This window comes from Artemia sp. Qi Xiang Cuo, chromosome 2 (genome assembly GCF_049724085.1).
Source record: "Artemia sp. Qi Xiang Cuo chromosome 2, ASM4972408v1, whole genome shotgun sequence".
NCBI lineage: Eukaryota > Metazoa > Arthropoda > Branchiopoda > Anostraca > Artemiidae > Artemia > Artemia sp. Qi Xiang Cuo.
In genome coordinates this window covers 5,461,610-5,478,041 of record NC_142795.1, presented here as the reverse complement: position 1 = coordinate 5,478,041, position 16,432 = coordinate 5,461,610, and the positions used below count along the sequence as shown (strand labels likewise).

The 16,432-nt window shown below is 38.0% G+C and overlaps 1 protein-coding gene across 1 annotated transcript in view; it reads left to right on the top strand.

Moving 5' to 3' along the window:
- Positions 1 to 14,652, top strand: part of LOC148954835 (heat shock 70 kDa protein cognate 4-like) — a 65,475-nt gene extending 50,823 nt beyond the window's left edge. Inside the window, exons 4-5 of the mRNA XM_089105309.1 lie at positions 5,535 to 5,824; positions 13,828 to 14,652. Of these exons, the coding sequence (XP_088961435.1) occupies positions 5,535 to 5,824; positions 13,828 to 14,151 (614 nt within the window). The 3' untranslated portion in view covers positions 14,152 to 14,652. The remainder of the gene's footprint in view (positions 1 to 5,534; positions 5,825 to 13,827) is intronic.
- Positions 14,653 to 16,432: the final 1,780 nt, after the last annotated feature.

The following is a 16,432-nucleotide window of genomic DNA, read 5'->3' as shown; positions in this document are numbered from 1 at the left end:
CTGTTTTTTCATTCTCACTGACAACAAACAGACATAAACTATGTAAGAAAAAGTTGTAGGTGGCAGCAGGGGTGTCGCCCTGTGGCTCATGAGGCATCTCTATTAGTAGAATGTGAAAAACCAAATGTCGGAATTCAATTCCCATTTGATGACGAACTATTTATTTCGGCGGTAAAAATAAAGAAGACTAGAAGAGAGAAAAGAGATATTAAACGGAGCTACAATGAAGTAATACAGTCAAAGATAGTGGACACTGGAGTCCAAATTAGATATAACGGTAATTTATTATTTTGCGCGAATGACAAAATTGAGTAAAGTAGAGACGAAAAGAGGAATGAAAAGAAGAGACAAAATTGGGAGATTCAGCCTGCAGTGGCAAAAAATAAAAAATTAACTGGGCCGTGCCTAGCTAAAATAAACAATAGGGAGAAAAATAAAAAATGTTAGATGGGCTTGGCCTTGAAAACATAAATATTAAGGGGGAAAAAGAGGTCAAAGACCCATGGGGAATAAAAGAAGATGGATACAAAAGAGAGATGAATGGCCTACAACGGGTTGGGGGAAAGTTGGGAAATATGGAATGTCGAGGCGGATTGGAAAAGTTTGGAAAGGAATCTGATATTGGTTTGATCAACTCAAAAGAGGGTTTGTTCCTTTATGAGGGGGAGGAATCCCTTGGGGAAAATCCCCTGCGGGAAGTCGCGAAAGATAGTCCTTTTCCTAAATGCACAACTGGGGGACAAGTTGTGATCCCTTTACCAAGATCTTGCCTTTCTGATCTGGAGTCCTTGGGGGATACTCTCTCCCAGTCACTTCATACTTCACCCAAACCGTTGTCCAGCAACCCTATTCGTAGCTGTTATTCTTCATGGGAACCGACAATTATTTTTGGCAAATTATATTCAGTGGGAGATGTATCCAAATTTCATTTCAATTAGCATCAACGTTTATTCTTCAGTTGATTATCCCGGGGGAGGGAAACCAGAAAAAAGCGATTCATGGTTCGCTCAGATTTTTACTTCATTTTCCTAAACCCTTATCGTTTTCACTGGTCTTTGTATTTTCGGCCTTAGATTATTTGAAATTATGCTAAGGGGCAAATTATTTTTTGATTGAGATGCGGGGTTGTTTCCTCAGATGGAAATTAAGAGGCTAGTGCAGCCAATTTTTCACAATGGCTGGCATCATCACATGTGCCAGAAATTGATTCTCTGCTCCTCTCAAATGTAAATTCTTGAGATCGAGAAAATTTGTTGTTTTTGATTTGTGCTGTGCACAATGAATTCATACGAATCTTGGGGACTTGGATTTTCAAAACCGAATGCGCATGTTAGATGATCTAGACCATGGTGGTCCTATAATGGAGACGTGTCGAGGACGACGGATCCAGAGCCAAGCAGAGGAAGCACAGGCATTGGTAGAAGAGAAGATACAAGTCTAATGATTTTGAGTTTAGTGTTATGATATTGTGTTTGAATTTCCAGCCAATCCAACGGGGATGTGGGCCATTTATCTTAGGGGGGAGGTGTTGGAACCCTTGGTCCCAGTTTTGTCAGATAAATGTCCCTCTCAGATTCATTTCTTTGAAAAATTATCTGGGCTGTGCCTAGCTAAAATAAATAATAGGGAGAAAAATAAAAAATGTTAGATGGGCTTGGCCTTGAAAACATAAATAATAAGGGGAAAAAGAGGTCAAAGACCCATGGGGAATAAAAGAAGATGGATACAAAAGAGAGATGAATGGCCTACAACGGGTTGGGGGAAAGTTGGGAAATATGGAATGTCGAGGCGGATTGGAAAAGTTTGGAAAGGAATCTGATATTGGTTTGATCAACTCAAAAGAGGGTTTGTTCCTTTATGAGGGGGAGGAATCCCTTGGGGAAAATCCCCTGCGGGAAGTAGCAAAAGATAGCCCTTTTCCTCAATGCACAACTGGCGGACAAGTTGTGATCCCTTTACCAAGATTTTGCCTTTCTGATCTGGAGTCCTTGGGGGATACTCTCTCCCAGTCACTTCATACTTCACCCAAACCGTTGTCCAGCAACCCTATTCATAGCTGTTATTCTTCATGGGAACCGACAATTATTTTTGGCAAATTATATTCAGTGGGAGATGTATCCAAAGTTCATTTCAATTAGCATCAACGTATATTCTTCAGTTAATTATCCCAGGGGAGGGAAACCAGAGAAAAGCGATTCATGGTTCGCTCAGATTTTTATTTCATTTTCCTGAACCCTTATCGTTTTCACAGGCCTGTGTATTTTCGGCCTTAGATAATTTGAAATTATGCCAAGGGGTAATTTACTTTGATTGAGATGTGGGGTTGTTTCCACAGGTAGAAATTAAGCGGCTAGTGCAGCCAATTTTTTACGATGGCTGGCATCATCATATGTGCCAGAAACTGATTCTCTGGTCCTCTCAAATGTAAATTCTTGAGATCGAGAAAATTTGTTGTTTTTGATTTTTGCTGTGCACAATGAATTCATACGAATCTTGGGGACTTGGATTTTCAAAACCGAATGCGCATGTTAGACGATCTAGACCATGGTAGTCCTACAATGGAGACGTGTCGAGGACGACGGATCCAGAGTCAAGCAGAGGAAGCACAGGCATTGGTAGAAGAGAAGATACAAGTCTAATGATTTTGAGTTCAGTGTTATGATATTGTGTTTGAATTTCCAGCCAATCCAACGGGGATGTGGGCCATTTATCTTAGGGGGGAGGTGTTGGAACCCTTGGTCCCAGTTTTGTCAGATAAATGTCCCTCTCAGATTCATTTCTTTGAAAAATTATCTGGGCTGTGCCTAGCTAAAATAAATAATAGGGAGAAAAATAAAAAATGTTGGATGGGCTTGGCCTTGAAAACATAAATAATAAGGGGGAAAAAGAGGTCAAAGACCCATGGGGAATAAAAGAAGATGGATACAAAAGAGAGATGAATGGCCTACAACGGGTTGGGGGAAAGTTGGGAAATATGGAATGTCGAGGCGGATTGGAAAAGTTTGGAAAGGAATCTGATATTGGTTTGATCAACTCAAAAGAGGGTTTGTTCCTTTATGAGGGGAGGAATCCCTTGGGGAAGATCCCCTGCGGCAAGTCGCAAAAGATAGCCATTTTCCTCAATGCACAACTGGTGGACAAGTTGTGATCCCTTTACCGAGATTTTGCCTTTCTGATCTGGAGTCCTTGGGGGATACTCTCTCCCAGTCACTTCATACTTCACCCAAACCGTTGTCCAGCAACCCTATTCGTAGCTGTTATTCTTCATGGGAACCGACAATTATTTTCGGCAAATTATATTCAGTGGGAGATGTATCCAAAGTTCATTTCAATTAGCATCAACGTATATTCTTCAGTTAATTATCCCAGGGGAGGGAAACCAGAAAAAAGCTATTCATGGTTCGCTCAGATTTTTACTTCATTTTCCTAAACCCTTATCGTTTTCACAGGTCTGTGCATTTTCGGCCTTAGATAATTTGAAATTATGCCAAGGGGTAATTCACTTTTTGATTGAGATTTGGGGTTGTTTCCACAGATGGAAATTAAGAGGCTAGTGCAGCCAAATTTTTTACGATGGCTGGCATCATCATATGTACCAGAAACTGATTCTCTGCTCCTCTCAAATGTAAATTCTTGAGATCGAGAAAATTTGTTGTTTTTGATTTTTGCTGTGCACAATGAATTCATACGAATCTTGGGGACTTGGATTTTCAAAACCGAATGCGCATGTTAGACGATCTAGACCATGGTGGTCCTACAATGGAGACGTGTCGAGGACGACGGATCCAGAGCCAAGCAGAGGAAGCACAGGCATTGGTAGAAGAGAAGATACAAGTCTAATGATTTTGAGTTTAGTGTTATGATATTGTGTTTGAATTTCCAGCCAATCCAACGGGGATGTGGGCCATTTATCTTAGGGGGGAGGTGTTGGAACCCTTGGTCCCAGTTTTGTCAGATAAATGTCCCTCTCAGATTCATTTCTTTGAGCCCCTTCATTATTTTCCTCCCTTAAATAATAAATATTAATTGTCCTATTATTTTCTTTGACGCCATTTTGGGTCCTTTTAACTGCGTACGTGCTTAAGTGACCACGAGGGAAAAAATGCGCAGTTAGGGAGATTGACCAGTATGTTAGGAGCCCTGGGATTGGCTGGAAAGACTCATTTACCACCCCTAGTAACCCCACCGCGTGCTGCGGTTAGCGGACGGGGAGAATTTGTCCATTTTTAGGTAGTTCTTTTTATACGTGCAACTGTGAATATAGTAAGAATTTTTCTATGTACCTATTTTACTTTTCAGCTTAGGCCGAAACTAAAGGGTTAATTAGAAAATCTTATTGGTAAACTTTGGCTTTAAATGTGGCCATAGAACACCCGATCACGTTAGTATAAAGGAACCGTTGGAGTAACCGCGGAAATCCCACTAATTTGGGGCCCAAGAGGGATCGTCCCCCTCCAGTAAGTGGCATAGCAACTCTTTGTGCCATTTTTGCCTTTAAAAAATGGCATTATATATTATATTATTATATATTATATATATATTATATATATAATTATATATTGATATAAAAATTCCGTTTTTTAGAGTTTCGGTTATTATTGAGACGTGTCGCTCTTCACTTTCAGTTCGTTACCACGAACTGTTTGTTCAAGCATTTTTACTGGTATTCCTAGCTGCGTTTCTGATTTTCTTCCCTAAGACACCATCAGCGACTTCATAAACTATTTTGGTAAAAAGACATAGAAACACTGTGCTCATTAAGTTACCTGCCTAAACGTTGCCTCTTTTAAAACTGGTTCATTTTCAAAGCCACCTATCTTCAAATTAGAATAGTAAGCTTGTTGTTTACAAATGCCGCTCCCCCTTAAAATAGTGGCACTTTTCCCCTTTATTTTACTGACTCGGATTTTTTGTCTAAGTGAAATAAAACATTAGGAGAGGGGATAACCACTCCCCTATAGGTGATGTCTCTGTCAACAACCATTGTTCCCCACTTGCGATTGAGAACGTATTCACTAGGCGCACGTCTGAAGGTTTTCTAGTCTGAATTATTTTAAGTTTTTTTTTTTTAGAATTTAATTTAAATAGTAATGATTCAAACTCTTGAGATAGAACCAAGTAAATTTACTATTGAAAGAGCTCCTTTTTCCAAATAAGGAAGAAAGATTTTTTTGAAGGTGCATCAAGCCCCCTTCACAAAAAAGTATTAGATTTTGTCTATTTGGCGAACATAAGAAGGTTTTCCAGTCTGAAGTACCTTTGCTTGTACGGACTAATTGACTTCTCTGCAACGTTTGCGCAACTGTGGGGCATTACTTCTTCCGCAACTGAGAGCTCAATATGTAGTTTTCTGACACTTTTGAATCGATTGGCTATCTCAGAATTTATTATCGAGGATAACTTGGTCCTTCAAGGGATCAAACTGTACTTTGATGCCATAAAATGGCAGAAACCATCGGCGGAACAATCTTTTTAGTACCTTTAAATGACCATAGAACTTCTGGTATGTGTTCGAGTGAGTCCTCTTCTTCCAGGACTGTTTTGGTGTTTAGTATTTTTAATTTCAATATTTTTATTACAGGTTTGCGAGGGTGAGAAAAATGAATTCGAGCAAAATAATTTCTTAGGAAATATTAAAATCACCGGTATTCCTCCTGCCCCACGTGGTGTACCCCATCTCAAGCTCAAATTTCATATTGATTTCAATGGAATCTTGAATGTGTCAGCCGTGGAAAAATCAACTGGCCGAAGATACAACTGGCAAAAGGAGATAACTATTACTAGCGGTGGATGCTATTCCTCCAAAGAAGAAATCGAGCGCATGGTGAGAACTCCATTTTCTTTCTTTTCAGTGAAGTAAATAGTCAATCAGTTCAATCTTACCCTGTAAAAAAGTTTCAGAAGTAAGGGTACAACCCTTATTTAAAAGCAACCCTTATAAAAAAAACATTTGGTTATATGAATATTCCATGTGGCGAACGATGCAGTGTCAGTTCACCTAGTTCGAAGATAGCTCTGCACACTTCTACTCCACCCCAGTTCGTTTCAAGCCCCAGTTTTTACTCCCTGACTTTAAGTTCAACTTCCCCTTTGATGCTTTCTTACGACCCTCTCTTCGTTTTTCCCTGGCTGGATTACCAACACGTAATCCAGCCATTTTTTTTTGGCACCCTATTATCCGTAAACCTTGGTCTAACCATCATAACCTTTCTTTCATTATAGCCTTAGAGAATGGGATCAAACCCCTTTTTTCCATTCAGCATATTGCTTGACATACTATCTGTTACTGGTATCTAAACTTTTCCTTAGACAGTTCCTTTGAAAATATGTGGTATATCTCCCTCAACCTTTTGATGCGCTCAAATTTCAGAGCCGTATTTGACCACTGTCATTACCATGGTTTTCAGTGTTTTGATTGGAGACTTTGTGTTTAACTTCCAGTGTCTTATCCAGATTTTTCTTCCTATTCTTTGAAAGGTTTTTGAACTGCTAAAGAACATATACGCCCTCGCTATTTAATTTTGTACATATTCTAATTATTTATTTGGACATGATGTTTAAGTTCTTGTTTACAAATGTAGATTAGTTTCGGAGTCTCCGGAAAATAGAAACAATTAAATGAAAAAAAAAATGATTATCCAGTTACTTATGCCGTAATTTAGTTTTCTTTCCATGGCAAGTGGTAGGTATAATGCCCTAATTGTATTAGGTTAAGTATTTAGATATTAATAGTTGAATTTTGAGGTCTAATGCTTGAAGTCAATAACAAGGATCTGAGGGGTAGGGTGTCCAATCATAAAGTATCTTTAGCTACTTACTTAATTTACCCATCCTGAGTTTCAGGTTTACAAACTAATAACAAAAATACTCAAAACTCACTCAATAAGATACTAGTAAGCTAAATTTTGTTTTCATTGGTAATGTAACTCAGTCGTTCACACCGACTTCAATTGAGTTTTTATTTACGTTAATTTAAAAAACTTTTTCCACAAAGCAAATTTTTCAAAGAAAAATAAAGAGTTCCATTAAACCAAAAATGAGCAGAAATTTTGTCAAATATCTTCCAAGAGTAAAACTACCACAAATCACCATCAATAAAAAATTAAACCCAAAACGAAAGAAAATACAATAAATAACTGAGTCAAGCTCAAAACGAGCAAAAACTAACATGAGTAAGGCTGACAAGCCCCATATCTTCTCAAGACCACAACATAATTTGCGCTTTACTAAAAACCAAATATATTTTAAATGTTTTACTTTTTGGGTTTTAGTAAATAAACATTATTGAAACTTTAAGGAATACATATCAGTACATGTGTAATAAACTGACAATACACAGTAATTTTTTTTTCTAGCAAAGTGCAATTCTTTTGGTATAGTTAGACATCCCCCACAACAAGCCCTATTAGTTTCAACTTCACACATCAAACTGTTCCTAAGTTATGCTTGTTACGCCCTTTTGACAACATGCATGCGTACGATGTATTGTGATTAAGTTCACCTCCCCCCTCCTCCAAATTCCTAGAAAATTTAACCCTCATGCCCTGTAGGCATAGTTGTAATAATAGTCATAGTAGTATTTGCACTATTAGTTGTAGTTTAAATAGTAATTGTGATAGTATTAACGCATTGTCTTTACAAGTAGTTGCAATAGAAGTAGTAGTTAAAGTAGCTGTGGTAGTAGTAAATATAGAAGTGATAAAAGTGTTAGTAGTAACGTGCACATATTACCTTTTGGTTAAATGATTTTCCTCTTTTAGCATTCTGTGAAAGTTTCAACTTAACACCCAAATAAATTCTTGGGATACAATTATTGTGAATGTCTATGCACATAGCGTCTTTTGATTTAGTTCAACATTCCCCTCAACATTTTAAACGGATTAGTGTGGTAGTAGTAGTAGTAGTAGTGCTAGCAGTACTACTGGGGGTAGTTGTAGTAGTAGTGGTAGTATACACATTTTCAATTTTTGATTGTCTCCTTTATCATTTCCTGAAAGTTTCAAATAAGTATACCCAGTCATTCATGAGCTACGCCGTTTTGACGATCCGTATACATTTTATGTGTTTTGATTTAGTTTAACATTCCCCTCAAGATTCTCTGAAATGCCTGAATACCCTTCGTCTTTTTGGAAAGTTCAGGTCAAACATGCACAACATTCTGAATAATATATACTACATGTAAATAATGAACTGATTGCCTAGCTTACAGCCCTTGCCCTGAGGACTGTAGGTAGGTTGACATCCCAAAAGATATAATTACTGGATCTTTCAACAATGCTGAACAAAATAGCTCTCGTAAAATTTTGATCGGATGTGTTTTGGGTAATGGTAGGCTTGTGGGAGAAGAACTGGTTGCCCTCAATTGACTTTTGACTCTTAAAAAGGGCACGAGATCTTCCGAGTTCCAATCAAAGGAGCCCAATCTGATCCGAAGCTTATACGATCACCTGCTTCATAACAACCTTATATGCCCCTTTGCATAACTTACTACCTTTTCCCCTGAGTTCTGGAGGGTTATTGTGAACAAAATGACTATCTCACAGTTTTGATTGGATGTGTTTGGGGAAAAGGGGGTGTCAGGGAGAAAGAAGAGGGGGTAGTTGCCCTCCATCACTTTTGACTCTTAAAATGAACTAGAACTTTAAAGTTCAAATCAAATAAGCATCTCCTAAAGTTCACACGACCACCCATTCTATAAGAAAAAACTTTATAACCCCGGGGCATAATTTACAACCCTTGTCCCCAGACTCTGGTAGGTTGTGTCAACCTCAAAGGCATTGTTATGGGACCTTTGCACTGTTTTTGAACAAATTTCTAGCCCAAATTTTCTATCACATGTATCTGGGAAAAAATACGACTTTTGAGGTGGCTGCCCTCCGATCACTTTGACTCTTAAAAAGGGCACTAGATCTTCTGATTGTCTAATCCACTGAGCCCCCTCCGAAGTTTATGTGACCACTCATTATGTGACCGTAAGAACCTTATATGCCCCAAGGGCATAACTTAAAACTCTTGCTCTGAAGGCTCTGAGGGGACTGTTATCTTCCAAGATATATTAACTGGACCTTTCAACTACGATGAACAAAATGGCTATTTCAAAATTTTGATTGGTTGTCTTTAGGAAATGATGGGCATTGGGGGGGGGGGGGGGGTTGCCATCTAATCACTTTTGACTATTAATAAGGGGCTCATCCCGTTCGGATGAGCCCCTTTCAAAGTTTCTGCGAGAACTCCTTCTATACTAAGTGACCTGGTCTAAAAAAATATGATGCATTGTGCCCACATCGCTCTTAACTTAGGCAGTGCTATTTAGCTGCCTGTGATCAAAACAAATCCGAAGCATGATCAAGGCATATCATATTCTATCAACACCGTGTTCACAACAATATTCTAAACCCAAAGTTTAACTGTTGCAAAAAAAGCTTTCATTAGCAGCTCTATTTAATGAAAATATATCGACAAAACTCAAACAGGGCTAAGCAATTGTTATCATTTTCTCAGTATATAATTAATCAAAATAAAAGGGTTAACTAAGCAGCTCTGCATGCATATTTCGTTATCTATTATCAGAGAGCTCAAAAGTAATAGCTTTATTTATAATAAATATGTGGTTTCATAGGCACTGCAATCGCGCTGCCTAAGTAAAGAACGATGTTGGCACAATGTATTATTTTTTTTTTCCATACCAGGACGCTTCGTATCGAAGGAATTGTCGTGGAAACTTCGAAAAGGGCTTCGAATGGCTAGTGCCCTTTTTAAATGTCGAAAGTGATTGGAAGGCAACTAACACTCCTTCCATGCCCACCACTCCCCGAACATTTCCAATCAAAATTCTGAGATAGCCATTTTGTTCAGCGTAAATGATTTCCGGATAGAAATTATGTTTTTGAGGCCCCCACAGCCCTCAGGGCAAGGGTTGTGAGTTATGACCTGGGGGCATATAAGATTTTTATAGAAATCATTGTCGTATAAACTTCAAAAAAGACTCATTTGATTGGAAATTCAAAGGGCTAGTGCCCTTTTTAATATTCAAAAGTGATTGGAGGACAACTAACCCCCTCTCACGCCCACCTTTTCCCCAAACACATCCAATCAACAATTTGAGATAGCCATTTTGTTCGCGTAGTTGGAATTTCTGGAAACTAGGTCTTTGAGGATGACAACCCTCCCTAAAGCCCTCAGGGCAAGGGTTGTAAAATATGCCCTGGGGGCATATAAGTTTTTTTTTTTTTATAGAAAACGTTGGCGTAGAAACTTCAAAAAGGGCTCGTTCGATTGGAAATTGAAATGGATAGTGTCCTTTTTAATATTCGAAAGTGATTGGAGGGCAACTAACACCCCTTCCACGCCCACCGTTTCCCCAAACACATCCAGCCAAAATTTTGGGATAGCAATTTTGTTCAACGCAGTTGAAATGTCCGGAAAATATATCTTTGAGCTGAACAGACTCCCCTACAGTCTTCAGGTCAAGGGTTGTAAGTTATGCCGTGGGGGCATATAAGGTTTTTATAGAAATTGTTGTCGTAAAAACTTGAAAAAAGGCTCATTCGATTGGAAATTCAAAGGGCTAGTGCCCTTTTTAATAGTTGAAATTAATTGGAAGGCAACTAACCCCCCTCTCACGGCCACCATTCCCCAAAACGTTTTTGGGGGGGACTTCGTATCGAATTATTTTTTTTCCATACTAGGGCGCTTCGAATCGAAGGAGGTGTCGTAGAAACTTCGAAAAAAGCTCATTCGATTGGAAATTAGAATGGCTAGTGCCTTTTTTAATGGTCGGAAGTGATTGGAACGCAACTAACATCCCTTCCACGCCAACCATTTCCCCAAAAGCATCCAATCAAAATGTTGAGATGGCCATTTTGTTCAGCGTAGTTGATTTCCAGATAGAAATTATGTCTTGAGGAGGACATTCCCCCCCCCCCCACAGATCTCAGGGCAAGGGTTGTAAGTTATGCCCTGGGGGCATATAAGGTTTTTATAGAAAGCTTTGTCGTAGAAACTTCAAAAAGGGCTCATTCGATTGGAAATTCAAAGGGCTAGTGCCCTTTTTAATAGTCGAAAGTGATTGGAGGGCTACTAACCCCCCTCTCACGCCCACCTTTTCCCCAAACACATCCAATCAAAATTTTGAGATAGCCATTTTGTTCAACGTAGTTGACAGTTCTGGAAATTACGTCTTTGAGGATAACCACCCTCCCATAGCCCTCAGGGCAAGGGTTGTCAGTTATGCCCTGGGGGTATATAAAGTTTTTTATAGAAAGTGTTGTCGTAGATAGTTCAAAAAGGGCTCATTTTATTGGAAATTGAAACGGCTAGTGCCCTTTTTAATAGTCGAAAGTGATTGGAAGGCAACTAACAGCCCTTCCACGACCACCATTGATCCAGACATATCCAATCAAAATTTTGAGATAGCCATTTTGTTCAAAGTAGTTGAAAGTTCAGGAAATTATATCTTCTAGGATGACACTCCCCCCACAACCCTTAGGGTAAGGGTTGTAATTTATGCCCTGGGCATATAAGGTTTTTATTGAAAGGTTTGTCGTAGAAATTTGAAAAACGGATCATTCGATTGGAAATTCAATGGGTTAGTGCCCTTTTTAATAGTCGAAAGTGATTGGAGGACAATTAACCCTCCTCTCACGCCGAACTTTTCCCCAAACACATCCAATGACAATTTTTAGATAGCTATTTTGTTCAACGTAGTTAAAAGTTTTAGAAATTTGGACTTTGAGGATGATAATCTCCTCAGAGCCCTCAAGGCAAGGGTTGTAAGTTATGACCTGGGGGCATATAAGGATTTTATAGATAGCGATGTTGCAGAAACTCCAAAAAGGGCTCAGTTGATTTGAAATTAGAAGGGCTTGTGCCCTTTTTAATAGTCGAAAGGGATTGGAGGATAACTAACACGCCTCTCACACCCACCATTTCCGCAAACACGTCCAATGAAAATTTTGAGATGTGTTTTTGAGGATGACACTCCCGCCACAGCCCTCAGAGCATGGGTTGTAAGTTATGCCTTGCTGGTATATAAGGTTTTTTTTTATAGAAAAAGTTGTCGTAGAAACTTCAAAAAGGGTTAGCTGGGTCGAAAATTAGATGAGATTTTGCTCTTCTTATCAGTTGAGCGAGATCGGAGAACAACTAAACCTCCTCTCATGCCGAGCATCTCCCCAAACGCATCCAATCAAATTTTTGAGATAACCATTTTGTTCAACGTAGTTGAATGGTACGGAAATTATGTCTTTGAGGATGACAGTCCCCCATAGCCCTCAGGGCAAGAGCTGTAAATTTTGCCCTGGGTGCATATAAGGTTTCTATAGAAAGCACTGTAGTAGAAACTTCAAAAAGGGCTCATTCAGTTGGAAATTGAAAGGGCTAGTGCCTTTTTAATAGTCGAAAGGGATTGGAGGGCAACTAAACCCCCTCTCACGCCCACCGCTTTCCCAAACCCATCCAATCAAAATTTTGAGATAACCATTTTGTTCTACGTATTTGAAAGTTCTGAAAATTAGGTCTTTTCAGGATGACAAACCCCTCACAGCCCTCAGGGCAAGGATTGTAATTTATGCCCTGGGGGCATATGAGGTGTTTATAGAAAGCGTTGACGTGGAAACTAAAAAGGGCTCATTAGATTGGAAACTGAAAGGGTTAGTGCCCTTTTTAATAGTCGAAAGTGATTGGAAGGCTTGACATTATTATAGTAAAGATCGATGTGGGCATAACTTATTATTAATTTTTTTTTTTTTTTTTTACACCAGGGCACTTCGTATCGAAGAAGTTGTCGTAGGAACTTCGATAAAGGTTCATTCGATTGAAAATAGAAAGGGCTAGTGCCCTTTTTAATAGTTTAAAGTGATTGGAGGGCAACTAATCCCCCTCCCACGCCCATCCTCCCATTTGCTCATTACGTTTAAAAACTAAGTGTTGCCTTAAGATTAAATCAAAATGCACTGTATTAATGCTAATTCTCAATAAGGCATCTCAGCAGTTTCCCAAGAACGACTGAGGGTATTATTTTCAAACTTTCGGGGCTACTTCTGCCCTTTTTCAAAGAAAAGTAAAGAACTCCATTAAACCAAAAATGAGCAAAAATAAAGTCAAATAATCTACCAAGCATGAAAATACCACAAATCAGTGTCGATAAATAGATGAAATCCAAAACGAATTAACCGAGTCAAACTCAAAACGAGCAGAAATCAACATGAGTAGGGCTCATGCTCAAAACCCCTTTGCCTTCCCAAAGCCAGAACATAATTTGCACTTTACTGACAAAATACAAATTAATGTGCATTGTCAGTTTAATATACATATACTGATAGCTATTAATCGAAATGTTAATAGTATTTGATTTATTAAAGTTATAAAAGTAAAAGCATTTATATTTTTTTCAATAAAGTGCAAATTATGTTCTGACCTTGGGAAGGCATGGGGATTTTGAGTTGTGCTCATGTTAATTTCTGCTCGTTTTGAGTTTGACTCGGTTATTTATAGTAATTTCTGTTCCTTTTGGATCTCATCTATTTATCGATGCTGATCTGTGGTAGTTTCATGCTTGGTAGATTATTTAATTTTATTTTTGCTCATTTTTGGTCTAATGGAGTTCTTTACTTTCCTTTGAAAAACTTATTTTGTGGAAAAAATTGTTTTAAATTAATTTAAGGAAAGCTAGATTTGAAACGTTGAACCCATTCATTCGCGGGATCCGCAAGACGTTACTCGGCAATGGATTGTTTGGTTCAAAGCTCGATATTTGAACTCCCGTAACAGTACGAAATTACCTGTTGTTTTATTGTCATCCACTCAGTAATGATGATATTATTTTAGGTTAACGAAGCAGAACAATACCGTACGAAGGATGAAAAACAATATGAGTCTATTGCTCCTAAGAAACATCTGGAATACTATTGTTTTCATCTCAACTTTATCATGGGATGTTTCGGATTCAAGCACAAGGTACCTGAAGCTGATAGGAACACCATTTTAGAAAAGTGCAAGGAAACCGTAAAATGGTTGAATCTTAATCACTCAGCTGAGACAGAAGAATATGAAGAGAAACAAAAGGAAATTGAAAATGTTTGCAATCCAATTATAATCCGCCTTTATAACAAAGGATATGAGTCGGTCCCAGATTTCCTAAATTCAAATTGAGAACAAATTTGATTTTGGGAATTTTCTAGTTCTGGACCATTTTTAATAAGAGACTTGAGTCGTTTTTTGTCTAGGTTAGAGATTTTAGTTTTGCACCATTTTTAATACGAGATTTGAGTGGCACACGTTCGTGTCTCGTACTTTTATATGGAAGTAACTGATGCAAGTTTCTAAATTAATCAATTTTGTGTTTAGTAAATGTTTGTAGTAGTCTGTATTACATTGAGTAAAATGAAAAAGCTTCCAGGAAAGTCTTTCCTACTTAATTTGCTATTTAAAAGAATTCTTGTCCAATGGCTCTTGATAGTAGTCTGGTAGTCTTATAAAGCAGGTTGTGTCAAATAGTTTGGCCTTTATTTAAAAAAAAGATACTCCAAGACAAATATTTATTGGCTACTCCTATGGTGCTACTAACTTGCCATAAGTCATTTTTATTTGTGATGTTGATAGAGAGAAGTTAGGGCTACAGTTTTCCCTTAAGTTGACCGATGATTAAAGAGAGCTGAGAATAAACTTTGAAGTCGAATATGCATGGTATTGTTGAAGCTAAATAACTGTTTACATTAATTTCAGACACAAACTTTACATTATTTGGGCTACTTACATAAAAAATAACCCAATTCTTTGCTTGATTTAATAGGCTAAGTTAGTTGGGCAATTTTTTATATGAGGGGTACACCTTGTTTTTATGTGTTTCATATAAAACTTATGAGCACTGTGTATTCGGGTTAGTAGTCATTAGTTCAAATCTTTTGCACTAATTTCATTTTAAACGCGAGGACTTTTGTTAATCAAATGTTTTTTTTTCTTATTTTACTTGGTCTGTAAATTGAAACACGTATTTTGTCCTTTTTCTTGAGCATTTTCATTGCAGGCGAAGCTTAAGCTTTTTTAGTTGAATCACAATTTGATTTCAATACAAAAAGTCTCCATATTAGAATTTGAACTGTTCAATTCTCAATGAGGCTGAGAAATGTGACTCTGTCATGAGAGGCACTGCACGAAACAAATTAAATCCTTCCTAAAATTAAATAAAATAAAACAAGTTTTATTATTAAAGAAAAAAGGATTAAACAAGTTTTATTATAAAAAGGATTCTATTCCAAAGAATTCTTTCCAATGGCTCTTGATGGTAGTCTTACAAAGCAGGTTGTGCCAAAATAATTTGGCCTTTATTTTAAAAAAGATGCTCCAAACCGGAAGAAAGAGCTGCTGTTGAATTTTTACATTACATGTATTATTTTTCCCGAAAGTTACTTTACCCCTTTGAATTGGGATCAATATGGTGGTCGTGGTCTTGTACAGCAACTTTCGCGGCAAGAGCACCCCCACGAACCCAACAAATTGTCCCCTTTTCTAGAGCACGTTGCTCCTTGCTCCTTATCTGATAACGTGGGGTAGTTGACGTGACGCAGAGGCGAAATGGATTTACTAGCTGTTTTATTAGTCGCACTAGTAATTCTCCTTGCTACCCTCCTCATCCATAGTCGTTTAAACTCTTCCAACTGTATTTTGTTATCGGAATTTCGTCGGGTACGGGCATAGGAACACGCTAAAAGTTTGTGTTCCTTGACTACATTAGGCCTTGATGGATCGTATACCTCCAATAGTGTCGCTTCTCAATCCTAAGCTACTTTATAACTCTGCAAAAGGGATTTTGGGAAATTTTAAAATTTTATAGTATCTTTGTCTTCTGCCGGCATTTCGACCTTTTGATTGCCGTGGAGCTAGTAATATTTCATGTGATCTTTGAATGTTCGTTCGGTTGTATAACAGTCGAGTGATTGCAGTGACGGGGAAAAAATGAGTTTACATCTTTGGGGGGCCCATAGACTATCTAAACACAATTTTTTTACATTATCCACCAACGGTGTCCTGACTGAATATAAAACCCCTTTTTCATTTGGTTTCTTTTCCCCGTCAAAACTTTCGTGTAATATTGAAGAACAACCACCCCCAACCAAAGATTTTCATTTTCTTTTTCAAATATGGTTATTTCTTTTAAGGATACCGGATACTTGCCCTCTAAACAATCAAACTTTACTTTAGGGAAACTTTCTAAACCAATACGTGCAAGTTTGTTGAGATTTTTCATTGTTGAATCATTTTTATAACGTCACTCTTTTCTAGAGCACGTTGCTCCTTGCTCCTTGTCTGATGACATGGGGTAGTTGACGTGACGCAATCGCGAAATGGATTTACTTGCTGTTTTCATTAGCCACACTAGTAATTCTCCTTGCTACCCTCCTCATCCATAGTCGCAAAAACTTTTCCAACTGTA